This window comes from Myzus persicae, unplaced genomic scaffold (assembly GCF_001856785.1).
Source record: "Myzus persicae strain clone G006 unplaced genomic scaffold, MPER_G0061.0, whole genome shotgun sequence".
NCBI lineage: Eukaryota > Metazoa > Arthropoda > Insecta > Hemiptera > Aphididae > Myzus > Myzus persicae.
The window spans coordinates 13,264-27,478 of record NW_019101352.1 but is presented as its reverse complement, the minus strand read 5'-3'; the positions used below and the strand labels follow the sequence as shown (position 1 = coordinate 27,478).

General features: G+C 29.2%; 3 protein-coding genes and 1 pseudogene across 3 annotated transcripts; 1 reads left to right on the top strand and 3 right to left on the bottom strand.

The window, feature by feature from the left end:
* Positions 1-78: 78 nt before the first annotated feature.
* Positions 79-2,968, bottom strand: LOC111028745 (trafficking protein particle complex subunit 2). Its single transcript, XM_022307485.1, has 3 exons — positions 2,742-2,968; positions 944-1,177; positions 79-259 (listed from the first exon to the last, which is right to left on the bottom strand). The coding sequence occupies exons 1-3, from the start codon at positions 2,826-2,828 to the stop codon at positions 161-163; spliced, it is 420 nt and encodes a 139-aa protein (XP_022163177.1). The 5' UTR covers positions 2,829-2,968; the 3' UTR covers positions 79-160.
* A 1,897-nt stretch (positions 2,969-4,865) lies between these two features.
* On the top strand, positions 4,866-6,224 carry LOC111028739 (annotated as a pseudogene).
* A 1,060-nt stretch (positions 6,225-7,284) lies between these two features.
* LOC111028736 lies at positions 7,285-8,499 on the bottom strand. Its single transcript, XM_022307476.1, has 4 exons — positions 8,258-8,499; positions 8,048-8,162; positions 7,638-7,863; positions 7,285-7,572 (listed from the first exon to the last, which is right to left on the bottom strand). Exons 2-4 carry the CDS (start codon positions 8,159-8,161, stop codon positions 7,328-7,330), a joined length of 585 nt encoding a protein of 194 aa, XP_022163168.1. The 5' UTR covers position 8,162; positions 8,258-8,499; the 3' UTR covers positions 7,285-7,327.
* Positions 8,500-8,967: 468 nt separating this feature from the next.
* Positions 8,968-11,939, bottom strand: LOC111028737. The gene is made up of 7 exons (XM_022307477.1): positions 11,476-11,939; positions 11,116-11,281; positions 10,716-10,959; positions 10,419-10,626; positions 10,118-10,298; positions 9,425-9,684; positions 8,968-9,358 (listed from the first exon to the last, which is right to left on the bottom strand). Exons 5-7 carry the CDS (start codon positions 10,118-10,120, stop codon positions 9,139-9,141), a joined length of 483 nt encoding a protein of 160 aa, XP_022163169.1. The 5' UTR covers positions 10,121-10,298; positions 10,419-10,626; positions 10,716-10,959; positions 11,116-11,281; positions 11,476-11,939; the 3' UTR covers positions 8,968-9,138.
* Positions 11,940-14,215: the final 2,276 nt, after the last annotated feature.

The window sequence follows — 14,215 nt, the reverse complement described above, 5'->3', positions numbered from 1 at the left end:
ATATCGTAATTAGTAACAAAATGTACCTATCAATTAAGATGTTTAAAATGCATTAAAAATTAACAATCGATCAAACAATAAAGAATAAATTAGTTTATATTTTGACATGAAAAAATAAAGATCACAATTATAAATATATCTATTATAAATTTATAAAATACTAGTTGACTAAATATTTACGACCATAGAATTGTACTTTTTTATCAAACGATCCACATTTGATTGGCATGTTTAGCTTATAGAATGGGTTCATCACATACTGAAAATGAAAAAATTAGTTAGTAAGAAGGTATTAAGTAGCTATCATAGGGTACAAATAGTAATATTATCCAAAAATCCACTTAAATAATTGAATGGATTTATGTACACACAATATGCTACTATATAGGAACTAGTTTTAAGAGTTCTTCGTGGATCAAAAATAACTCATGAATTTCAATTAGTAATAAAGATAAGTACAGTCAGTATCATCTAAAACGACAGCTGAGGGATCGAAAAAAAATACGTAGTTATAAAAATTAACATGTATACCGACTGTATTAGATTTTCTTAAGACATGATGATAAAGACTACATACTGTTATGGTATAGTGAGGTAAGCAAAACAATTTTTTACTTCAGACATTTTATGATTGATAATTATTATTAAGTGGAAAGTTATTTTACTTATATGCACCTAAATCGTAATAAAAAGTTAATACTTATTATTATATGTATGAACAAATATTTTCTTATAGTAGCAAGTATACTAAAGCAAACATCGAAAATAAGTTTAAAAAAATGTATGGGTACATTACAATCTATTTTAGAGTATACATAATACTTTAAACCTACATATTATATTTGCTTTATTATTTGTATAATAAAACCACAGAATATTTATTCTGTGATATAACTAGGTACAAGGAAACGAATATCATCAAAAGTTTATTCATAATATTTACCTTTATAAACATTTCATATACTTCGGTGAAAAAATTTTTTATGCCCTCATCGTTTTTAGAGTCATGTACAATAATAAATCTCATTCGACTAGCTGTAACAAAAGCTGATACTGTCCAATGATTGAAGCGATCAACCGTTTTTAAATACATAGATGTAGACTTCCACATTAATTCATCAACCAGATCTAATGCAGCGTGGGCTATAAATTGGTTTAAATGGCTATGATCTTCTTTCTATAACATATTCAAAATTACATAGCATAACTATACAAAATAATGATTTGATTCAATTTAATTAACTATCTAAGATAACATTTAAATCATTTAAATTGTTAATGCTAGGTAGTTACCAATTATTATTAAGAAAAATGTTTACAAAATTGTTGATTCATTGTTATATAAATTAATAATAATATATGACCTATTCTGTATTCATTTAACAGTTGTTACAATAATTTAAAACAATATAATAAAAAGTAGGTAAGTATATTTGTAATTTATTATTGTAAGTTTGAAATGTAAATTAACATAATTCCTAAAATTGGTAGATTTGTAACACTTTGTGATTGAATTATATTAGGTAATTTAGAGCAATTTATGTGGTAACTTCAGGGCTTGAAATCAATTTTAAACATTAAGAGGACGCCACACCCGCAACTGTTTAGCGCGGGACAACTTTTCTCGCACCATATTTGCTGTAGAATTACCAAATTTTCACAACACGTAAAGAAGAACTTTATTTGTGCAACAGCGTGCTTTTTTTTTAATTACACTTTCCAATCATTTTTTATAGGCAAATGAAAAAAACAAAAAAACAAAATGTTTAGAAGCAAATAACTTTTATGTTATCTAAAACATAGGCACGCTGTTGCATAGATAATTTTCTACTCAATATGTTCAGAAATTTTGGATCCACTACTACAAACACAGAAAGATAAAAGTTGTTCCTTCACAAAACAGTTTTTGCTATGTTGTTCCTTTGTAAGACGGAGACAACACATGCGGGTGTGGCGTCCTCTTAATAGAAATCTTTAAAAACTATGTAAGAAATTAAATATTTTTTTTAACACCCAAAATTTGTATTGTAATTGAAAATTTTAATCCATAATTTATACCAAAATAATAATTGTTCTATAACTTTTATAAAATCTAAATCATTTAAATCATAAAATCAAAAATTTATAAAAATGATAACTTAAAATTAAAATTAAACATAGCTGATAGATCTATAATGCTGTTCATACTATGATATAGATATTAATAAATAACTAATATTTTATTTTCTTAGGCCTGTCAACAGCTGGACAAACGATGACTGTTTTCTCGTAATTAGAAATCAAAATTAAAATCGTAAAAATGTAAAATTGACATTATAAATCGAATAAAAAAATAAAATATTATAGCACAATTAAATCAATATTGTGCAGCAATATAAAAATTATAAAATTTAACACGTGTGTGTTTGTTTGGCAGAATTTCTATTGGGCACCCGTAGGTTTCTGCCATGCCCGGTTGGGGGATGCAACCTCTCTCTCCAGACACCGTGACTGCCCGGAGAGAAGTGCCGCCCGTGACCGAGTTTCACAACCGACGAGTTATCCGCTCAGCCACATTGTCCTCCAACAATATATTATTTTTAATTTAAATACCTAACAAATATTGACACCCAAGTGAAATTTAAATTTTGATTTGAAGCTAAATTACTTAAATACACACACAACAAATTAAAATAATTCATTGGGAGAACACAAGTACACATATGATAATATCATCATAATTAAATTAAATTATAACATACTTTTACTTCTTTGCTAGACATGAACTCCATTTCAAATATAGGATTGTCACCATGTCCGACAATTACGAAGTAATAAAATCCTGTCATGTTAGTTAATACAAACACATAAGAATAAATGCACTGTTACTTATATAAGAATATATTAACTATTATCAAATACTCTATATAGAGTATTTGCTATTATAATATTCTTTATAATATTTAATTAAGTATTTAAGATTAAGAATTAATAAAATGAAATATAATTAATGAAAATACATTGTGTTATCATAGTGATAAACTGATAACATATTGTAAATAAGCACGGACCATAGACACCAAGGCATACAACAGCTGGAGTAGGTAGTAGTTGGAGTCAGTAGAAAATTAGCAATACACTCGGGACTACACACACTATTGCGCCATCTATTTGTGTTTTTTTACGTGTTAAATTATTTTATTATTTTATTTTTAACACGGACAATGACGTATATTTTAAATAATTATGAACAATTTAATTGTAAAGTATGACCTGTAAAAGTGTAAAGGTATATTAAATTCTAAGCGGAGCGATGAAAGAATTGGTTTTACAATTATGTGTTTTTATATATTTTTTTTTTTTTGTGTGTCTGTCATCACGGTTTCTTGTAGTGAATATTCACCGAATATTTGTGTAAGCATTTTCTATACACCATACAATTTTCAAAATATTCTGATTTGTATTAACTATTTATAGGCACATGAAATTTTCGATGATTATTTGTTTTTTTTAAACCCAAATCGATAAAAATTTTTTGCTCAATCAAAAAACTTCAAAATGTAATACAAGGTTCCCTCTTCCCTGTAAGTTGTTTTTAATGGATTATTTAAAAAAAAGTTGATCGTAAATCCACAATAATTTTTCATGAACGTTTAAACTTAGAATTTTGATAAAATTCGTAAAAATCATGAAAATTAGCAAAATATATTTAGTAAGATATTCATAAAAAATGTTCTATTTATATCTAAGATTTAAATATTTAATACAAGATTCCTTACAAGTTTGTTTGTCTTTATCATAAAAAAAAATTTCTGCCGGAAAGTCAAATTAAATTTGACTAATTATGCTCTAATATATTGTATTAACTAGTTAATAAATTACCTTGAAAACAATGTCATTTGTTTTGATCTTTTAACTGACAATTGACTAGTTTCAGATGTTTCAGCATAACAACTTTCATTCATTACCCTGGTAGGTATTTGAGCAATAAAATTGTTAAATGTTCGTTAGGTCCTGCAAACCTATAAAAAAAGTGTTAGTAAAATTAAACATCATATTTTACATAAAATTAAAATTTTGTATTCATATTTAAAAATTAAATTCATACTTTAATTCTACTTTAATATCTTTCAATCAATTTCAATAAAATTTAATAGTATTTTGATTTACAATATCTATAAAAAAAAACAATTGTATATATATATGTATATATGTATTTTGGTTACAGTATCAACTACTTATGACCTATCAGAAACCTAGCATTAATTTATCATGAAAAACTATTCGGTCATACCAAAAAACATTCGAATGAAATATTCGATAGCATAGCTTTACTATCAGTAGTATTCGATAGTGCCCATTACTACTTCTATACGTATCGTTAGTTCAGCTTCGGCGTGCATACGTAAAGGTGATTTAAGTGTTTCGTAATTCTAAAACCTGAATCTAAAAATATCTAAACGCCGAGATTTAAGTTCTCAACAAAAGTACCATGCAGTTATTCAAAAGTAAAATCAGTAAAATCATACAACGTGCTTCCAAAAATATATACATTTGTACATATGTACTTTTTTTAAATTATACATACATTTTTCGCTTATTTTTCATTTTTTTTTTTTTCATAGTACAAATCAAACCAAACAGGTAAGCATTAGGTAACTAGTTAATTATTTTTTAGTTAACTTTTTAACGCAACAAGTTGAAATAATTTAGCTTTTTAAAGTAAAAAATATTTTTAAATTGTTGGTTTTAATAGTTTTAATACATAAAATAATAGTAATCTAATACTACCTATGACAATAATAATAATAATAATAATAATAATAATAATAGATGATATAATGCTATTTATTGAAATTTTTGTTTCTTAAACATATAAAATAATATCATATTATAGAAAGAAACAAAATACTCTTTATGTGAGCTACTTGCCGATTTAAAAAGTAGATGGAACTTTTTTTAAAACAGAGTCAAGTTAATATTTTGTTCATATTACCTTTAGACTAGACTGCGAGTTAAATGTATTATTTGCTAACTAATAACTTCTAATTTAACGACCTTGTGTTCACTTAACTAACATGACTTGGGTTACATATATTATTCATTTTATTTAAATGCCCACCTTTAGCTTTAGGTCCTAGGTAATGAGGTACCCCGTTCGGCGGCTGCGCTATCCAGGCTCATGCCCAACATAGGCGGATCGGCACAGTGGAAGAGGAGGCTGCTCGCGTCTGTTGTGGAAAGTCAGTTGTTGTACGCTGCTCCCGTCTGGATCCTTTCCGTTACAGGAGTCGCCAGAACTAGGGCGGATCTTGAGGACAATCCGGTCCTACCGCACAGTGTCGGACGAGGCCGCCCTGTATGTCACCCGTTGATCTGCTTGGACTGGAGGGACAGTACATCGGATCCCGACTGTGCGCCGCAATGGAGCCCGGCGAACAACGGCCTTCCAAGGCGGCCGTGAAACTCGAGGCAAGAAAAACCACGATCGTCGCCTGGCAGGCGAGATGGCTTGCCACCCCGAAGGCGGCCTGGACGCGCCGCGTCATCCCTGACCTGGCAAGATGGCTAGGAAGGACTGTCCCGTGGGTGCCTCTGACGTTCCACATGACACAGGCACTCACGGGCCACGGCTGCTTCGAATGGTACCTCCATCGCATGAACAGGGCCGCCAGCCCTCGTTGCTGGCAGTGTTCGGGCGAATCAGACACCACCGAACACACGCTGTTCGATTGCCCCCATTGGGATTGGGAAGGCTTTCGTGAAGCCCTGAGCGCCAGGATTGGCCATCGACCGAGCACCGACGACGTTCCGGACATCATTTGCGGACCGGCGTTCGAGCTCTTGCCGGCTGACGCTCACGGGAAGTATGCGATCCTGAGAGAAGCCGGTTCAGGCTATTCTACGGCATGGTGGAAAACATCCTTTCGGTCAAGGAAGAAGAAGAACGAGTGCGACAGGCTGTGAACCGACGGAATTCAGCATAGAACCTTGTTAGCCGAAAATTGATTTGTAGCCTAAGACAATTAGGGAGAGCAGAGCTCCGCCGTTTTATTATACATATAGTCCAATTTTGTTTGTAATAGCAGCAAGTGGGGGATTGGCTCGCCGTTGTTAATTGTTGTGTGTTTTTGTTTTTGACAATAAACCATGGTGGCTGGAGGAGAAGTACTGGCACCATAGTTCCTCCTCCAGTCCTCGATACCATAATAAAAAAAAAAAGGTAATGAGGTACCTATTTACAATATTTACAGTATAAATGTATTATCTACTATAGGTACCTATGGGTTAGGGTTAATATGAATAATTCAGGTATTTTGAAAAATGCCTAGGCATTATGTATACTGCCGACCCATTTTAGGTAATGTAAATAAAACATATGATTTTAAATATTATTTTATATATAACCTAGGTATTTTATGATATACCTAGGCATTATGTAAAATACCAATTTTTTTTTAGGCAAAGTAAAAAAAAACAACTTATCATAATATGTTATTACTCATATTACAAAATCTAATTTTTTATCTACTATTATATTTTTATTCATAGGTATAGCTATATTATTAATATTATTGTTATATTAAGTACTATCATTTATACATTTTACTTACTAATATATACTTTTTACTACATATTGTAGAAAAATGGCATTTTGAAGTGCAGAAAAACATTATTTTTAAGGCATATGCAATTTTTATTTTGATACTTGATCATACAACACACATTTTAAAAATTATTGGCTAGTTCCTGTCGACTGTTCTTAACCCCACTTTTGTGTCTGTTGGAACATTGTAAATTTGTAGTAGTATTTTTGAGATACAGTGGACTGACTTCAGAACTTCAGAATTTCAATCTTCATTGCACCTAATCATGCACATGCGGACACGGAGCGTGCATTCACGATAAACTTGTAAGTAAAGTCGCTGGTATTAGGCGATACCCAATTTTGTTTATTTTTATCATATTTCCTACTCCACCTTGGGCATTATACATAATACCTAGGCAAAGCTTGTACTATGTATATTTCCGAGTGATTTTTGGCATTTTATATAATTCCTAGGTATTTTGTAAAATACCCGATTCCCCATATTGCCGGTAACATATACATTATGTTTTTAAATACACTGTAATTATTGTTCAATATTTCTCAATCAGTGTCAGTATTTTACTATTCATATTTAAATTATTAACAACTAAATAAATTAAAATAAATATATAAATTTAATTAAAAAAAACTTGTTCAATTACTTAAACAAAGTTATTTGTTATTAAAATTGACAAACAATTTTACAACTATGCTCAGTGAAACTAAAATGTTAAAATGTAATGCATCATATTCCCGATATCATCTTCTTCTAATATTTTTCAGGTTTAACAAACCTTGGAGCCATGTTGATTTGTAATACTGGAAATATCTTTGTAATATTCTACAGCTTTCCACTGGCAAACTATTTTCAACATTTTCTGTGTAAAATTGTCCTATAGAAAGAAAGCCTTCCATCACCTTATCCACAGGCAAAAGTGGTAATGCCATTAGCATATGTATGATGTCATATGCATTTTGATGCCTGGTACATATTTCTATCATTCCTGTAATACATTTAAGATTATTTAATATATACTTAATGAACTACCAAAAATATTTATAAGCTTACCACATTTTCCCACTTTTCTCCACAGAGCTTGAGAGCTATGGAACCAACAACCCCTTATCATAACATTATTGAAAATTGCTTTCAATGACACCATTGCAGCTCTCTCAAAATCTATAATAATTGTTTGTGGTGTCCACTGTGGCTCAATTTCTAATAGCCATTTAAATAAAGCATTGTAAGCCCTTGCTGTCTTTCTTGACATCAAAGCAAATTTTATTGGGAATCCCTAAAATACAAACATTTTATAATTTTAAATGTATACACAGTTAGACACCTCAATATACTTAGGAAATGAGATTTATGTATAAGTAATAAGCAAAAATCTTAGAAATGGTTTAAGGTAAGCTGCAATGATTATCACATTATAATATTTGTATACATGAAAATAATTATATTTAGGTATAACTCACGGTTAGGTTGAATGTTATACCCATTATAACATATAGCTGTTGACACTCCCGGTTAAATGATGGAGCAGCAGCATATGTACCATCCATCAAAAACGTTGATCCAGTCCTCAGCATACTGAAAAAGAAAACAAATAGGTTTTACATAGTTATTATAATTTATTTACATAGTACCTATCAAGATAATTTATTTTCTAAGTACATAGTATTTACTTTTAATTTCTGGTAATACAAACAACATTGTTATCCTTTCTTCGGGGTCCGTTCCTACTTTTCCCATATAAATAGGTACATTATCCATTACTGGAAGATGAACATAGTCTCCAGTCAATTGGTAATGGAAATCGGTCATGGTTTGTGGTGATGTTGGTTGATTCAATTTTCTATGCCTTTGCATGGTTTGCCGATGGGATACAAATGGACCAACATTTATATTAATGAATTCAGGCATAGAACTAGTCTAAGATTAATAATATAGTATAAATTATGTCACTATTCACTATCCAAACATTGTCTTTGTTAGAGATGTGCCCAAAAACCTATCAATTTCATCACTGTTTATTTTTCCTCTCGGGAATTTTGTGACCAGGTAAAAAAGCTAAATAAATTATCATTCATTTGGTTATCCTTATCTTCTACATCATTATTGTCATTATCATTCCTATGTAACTCATAACAGGCACTTTTGAAATATTCTGAGGCCAATTGTTTTTTTATATCATTTTTAATCCATGCTGTTTTAAATAGTGGGTGGTAGACTGCAGCAGTAATTAAAAATTTATGTATCAAATAATCGGAAAATCTTGTTTTTATACGTAAAAACAAAAATTATTATTAATGAAGTTTGTTTATTTTAGCTCAAGAGTATATTAATGTAGGTACTATGCAGAAATATTAATATAAAGAATAGATCAGTTAATTAACATTTTATATTATACATAAGTAAGACTGTAAGAGCTAAGAGATACTAAATATTTACTATTTAGTAAATAGTATTTACCAATAAAATAAACCAAAAACAGCTAAAATGAAAAGAAATTAAAGTACTTGGCTAAATAAGATTAATATATTTAAAAAATATTAATTTTTATTTATTACATACCATTAAGCATGGCATTTACCAGAGGTTTCATATAGTTAGAAACTGTTTGATCATTTGTCATTAATTCATATTTATAAATTAACTGTTCAATTGTAGGTAGGAGATAACCAAAATACACTTTAGTATCACCCTGGAGTAAATCTAAGCTTATTGAAATTGGCCCCATAATTTTTTGATATTGACACATGAAATCAATATCGCTTCTATTAAATCTGAAAATATTATCTATAAAAAATATAGATAAAATAATTAATATATTTTTAAGATTAAAAATTTACCTGCCAATAGACAATTCGTCCATTATTATTCTAAACTTAGGTTCATTATTTTTAATTAATTTACTAAGCAACACCACTGCGTCATACAGTGAATTCCAACGAGTCTCGTTTGGTGTAATTAAATAAACGCCAAGATTTTGTTTAACTAAATCAGCTGACTTAGTTGAGCGACCTTGTTTGTTCCATAAAGCGGTGCACTTAGCAAAAGTGCTTCTTGACTGTTTTTTGAATGCAGGATTAGACAAAGCTTTTTTAGAGTCCTAGAAAACACAAGATATACGAATAAATTATTTATTTTGTATTTAATTTGTAATTAAAAATTAAAAATTAAACAAACATAATTTATTGATATTTAAGGTTGAAATTTGGGTAAATATAGTTAATGCCAATCATATTCCTACACAAATCTGAGAATATTTTGTTTCATATATTTTTAATCATTTAAACTGACAGAAAAATTTAACTTTCAAATGAATTAAAACATTTAAAACTCATACAAATGTGATTATGATTATTGAGTGTTAAACCTACTACCTAATAGTTTTATTCTGATCACTTTACTTACTCAAAATATATTTTTTCTTATAAAAATATTTTGTATTTTATTTGACAAAATTAAATAAGGGTACCAAATTTTATATTTTATAATATTTAACTATATTAGGTTATCTACTTAAATAAATGTTTAAATACCATTGTTGCTATTAAATTTATTGTGTGTGCACAACATCGATGGCATTTTGGTAATACATATTGCAAATCATGGTCTTCATCATTTAGAATGTTTAATTCGATTTCTTCTAAATCATCATTAACGGCATCGTTCACTAGCAATGTATCAATATTTTCATCATCAAATATATGACCAAATGTTCTAAAAAATAATAAAAAACTATAGGGTTTAAAACAGGGTTAATTAGATGGGTAACTAAATGGAATTTATTACAAACAAATTTAATGAGCAATCAATACAAATTCATAATGAATAACTTACTTGAAACATTTTACAAAATTTGAGCCATTGTCCGTAGTACAGTACCTAACTTAATTTATCTGAAATTTCGAACTCTGTATAAACTGCATCCGTAGCTTTGGCTAAAATATCATATGTTTGTGAACCTTCTAGTCGTCTCAATGCTAAAAGACGAGTACTTCTCGATAAATCCTCATTAATCCATGTGACCGTTATCCCAATGTATGATCTAACAAAATATAATAATAAACTTATTTGTATCTAACTATGTACAATGAACATGATTGTAAAATTATCATACTAAATAATGAAAATTACTTTTTAAAAATCAACCAGCCGTCCGCAGTCGTAGCAATATGGGCACATTTCGACATTTTAAATTTCATTTTTAATGATAATTTTTGAAAATCATTTTCAATTGTTTTCATTAGTGTAGGTCGAGACATCATTTTTTTGTTTGGGAAACCTCTGCCAATTATTTCCTTCTAAACAGGATTTTCTATTATTCTGAAGGGTACATTGGCACTTAGAATACATTTTTGCAATAGTTGATCTAAAGTACCTGCAATCAAAATCATTGACAATATTTAAATATCTCAATATCTATATCACGCACATTGTAAATCATGTAGTCATGTAGATATCAACTTTTGTTAATGCTGTAACCAAAAACTATTTAATAAGACAAAAAATGAAAATAAACAATACACATTCTTACTTTGACTAGTTAATTTTTTGTTGTTCAAAAAATCTTCTAAAACTGGTTGTTTTAAAGAACTAACAGCGTTATGCTTCAATGATCCATCATTGCATCTCTTTGTAGTGTTTTTGTTCGCTGCATTATCAATGTGATCAATTTTCTTTAATATAGTTGGATGTTGTTTCTGAATAAAATTAAATAATATAACCTTTTAAGTTTTGATAAATAATTTACATTTTTTTATCAGTGGCGCACCTAGGATTTATTTTTGAGGGGAGGGGAAATATTATGTATTTGTGAGGTGTTTAAAATTAATTTAACATACAAGACATTAGATAGGTCAACTGTCATAGGCAGGTAAATTAACATTGTACTTACGCTCAAATGTTTTCTTATATTAGAGTTTGAACGCAAATCCACCTTGTAACACTTCGTACCGACACAACTTAAGCACTTCACTCCCAGCTTCTGATAAAAAAAATTATCCTCGATGACTCTTATAACTTTAAAATATTTTTGATAATTTGGTCAAGGTAAAATTAGTTCTTCTAAACATGCAACCTGATCAACTTGATCTACTTCGGTTGGAGAATCACAATCACTCATTGTATTACAATTTAAAAAAATTTAAATAATGAAAACAAGAGTAGAAATACGGTTGAAGCAATAAAAATATTGACAATCTGTAGAAAAGTCATGCAGACAACAGCGAACACGGTACAAATAATACGAACCCAACTACCCAAGTAATAAATGTTACAATAGTGTAAAACAGTTAAAACAGCGTCGGGATCCACAAGCAATATTGTAAAAGTGTATAACTGTCAACTGATGTGCGCTAATAGCCTAATGACCAATTGGAAATTTGTTATTCGTAGTTCGTATACACAAAAATAATATTATTTTCTAATAAAATGATGAAAATAAGATAATACCATGTTCCGCATATTATTATGGTGCTATATTAATAGCCAATAGCCAATAGGCAATAGCTATATTCGGATATTCTGTATAGTCGATGATAAACGATAAATATAATAACTTGACAACCATTTTCTCAGTTATTAGGTATAGAACTAATAAGTAATAATAATTTTGTATAGGTAGCAGAATCAGTAATCAATCAATATCAATGTGTATTGTGTATGTTATTTAATATAATATGTATAGCTTATAATTAAAAGTACGTCGTACCCGCATATTATGTTGTCTCCGTAATGTTCGTATTATATTTCGCTAGAATATATTAAGTTGGTAGCCGGTAAGTAACGAAAACGTAACGTTGCGATCGTCGTCGAGTTTCGACGATAAACGGACGGTTAAACGGCTTCTCGGAGTAAAAAATATTTAGTTAAGCTATTAATTGACAAAAACTAAAACCGATATAGAATTGTTCATAAATGATAAATATATATAATATTATTTTGACATTATTATTATTTGACAATGAATTAAGCATTAAAGGAATAAAAAAGTATTCAATAAAATAGTATTCAATAATAAAAAAATTTATTTAAAATACCTTTCAAATACTTCAAAAATAAAAGTATTTTAAAAAGTATTCAATACGGAAAAAAGTATTTGAATACTTTTACTCAAATGCTTTTACTCAAATACTTTTACTCAAATACTTTTACTCAAATACTTTACAACATTGATGATACTGAATTTCTGTATACAATTTTACGAATACACTATACACCATCTTAATTATAAGGCGGAAGGATTATTGTTCCATCCCCCAGCTGACCTTATGCACGAGAATGTAATTTCCACATGATCTTGTGATGTCTTATAAGGTAGGAAGTAACTCAATGGACCATTCTCTTTTTTAAGTAAATCGAGAGCTAAATTTTTATAGCTCATAATATTAATAAGGAAACCCAATGCAAATGTTTTTCAACGATGTAAAATACTTTTCTCCTCACATTTTAATTGCAAAATATAAGTGTTAGCATCCTTTAGTATTTCCTCCCAAACATATTGATTACCCAAAGTCATAGGAGATTTAAACCCTTTTCCAAAAATATTTCTTGCATTCATAAGATCAAAGAGCCTATCAAAAATCCTAATAAATTGAATAGTGGCAGTAGCATTTTTTAAATTTTCATCATATGACTGTAAAAATTGCAATGCATCTGCTACACTGCTACTAAGAACCTGGACAGCTAATTGAACATTCATTTTCTCAGACTTATAGAATACATGTAAAGAACTTAGTTTATTAGCAAATTTTAAATTTTCTTTTTGCTGTATTTCATTATGCTTTTTTATATATTCAAAGGAAATTGTACCTTCTCTGTAATTTTATATTCCAATTTAAAATCTGAGATTTTTGTTGTACTTAAATATTCTTCAATAATTTGCCTTCCAATATATGTATTATTTGAAAATATAAATATCAATAAAATGATTTCTAATCAATTTTAATAGTCAAGGGACATCATCAAAGACATGTATGTTCTTAAGTGTAACTGGATTTATGAATGAAGGTGATGATGGTGTTATGTTTAATGACTTCCATAAGCCAATATTAGTTGGACCCATGTCACTGACAAGAGCAACTACTTCAAATCCCACTTCATGAACCCAAGCAATAATTTTAAAGAGTATCTCAGTAGTCATAGGTGTGTCAAAGTCATAAAACATTGGTTGCTTCCAGTTACTTATAAGTCCTATAAAACATAAGAGAAATATGTATCACATACCATATTAAAAATTAATATTAATATTTTTGCTGAACTGCTGACTAACCTCTTGCCATCACTACTCGTACACATTATTGTAATATACACTATTAATATTAATAATATTTCTTAAGCTTATTTATTTTTAGATATTTTAATTTCAGTAATGGTAATATTAACATAATTATGTTTATCAAAATACAAATTCCAAAATAATTTAAGATTGTTATGCTACACATGTAAAGTATATAGAGTTCTTCATTCTGAGTGATATGCATATTCAGTGGTCGAAGTGTGTGTGTGGGGGGGGGGATACGGAGGGATGACATCCCGCTACTTTTTTGTATTTACATTTTTCATCCCTCTACTTATTTTGTCTAGAATAACGCATTCCTCCTAAGACTTGTGTTTTAAAATGAAATAGTTATTAT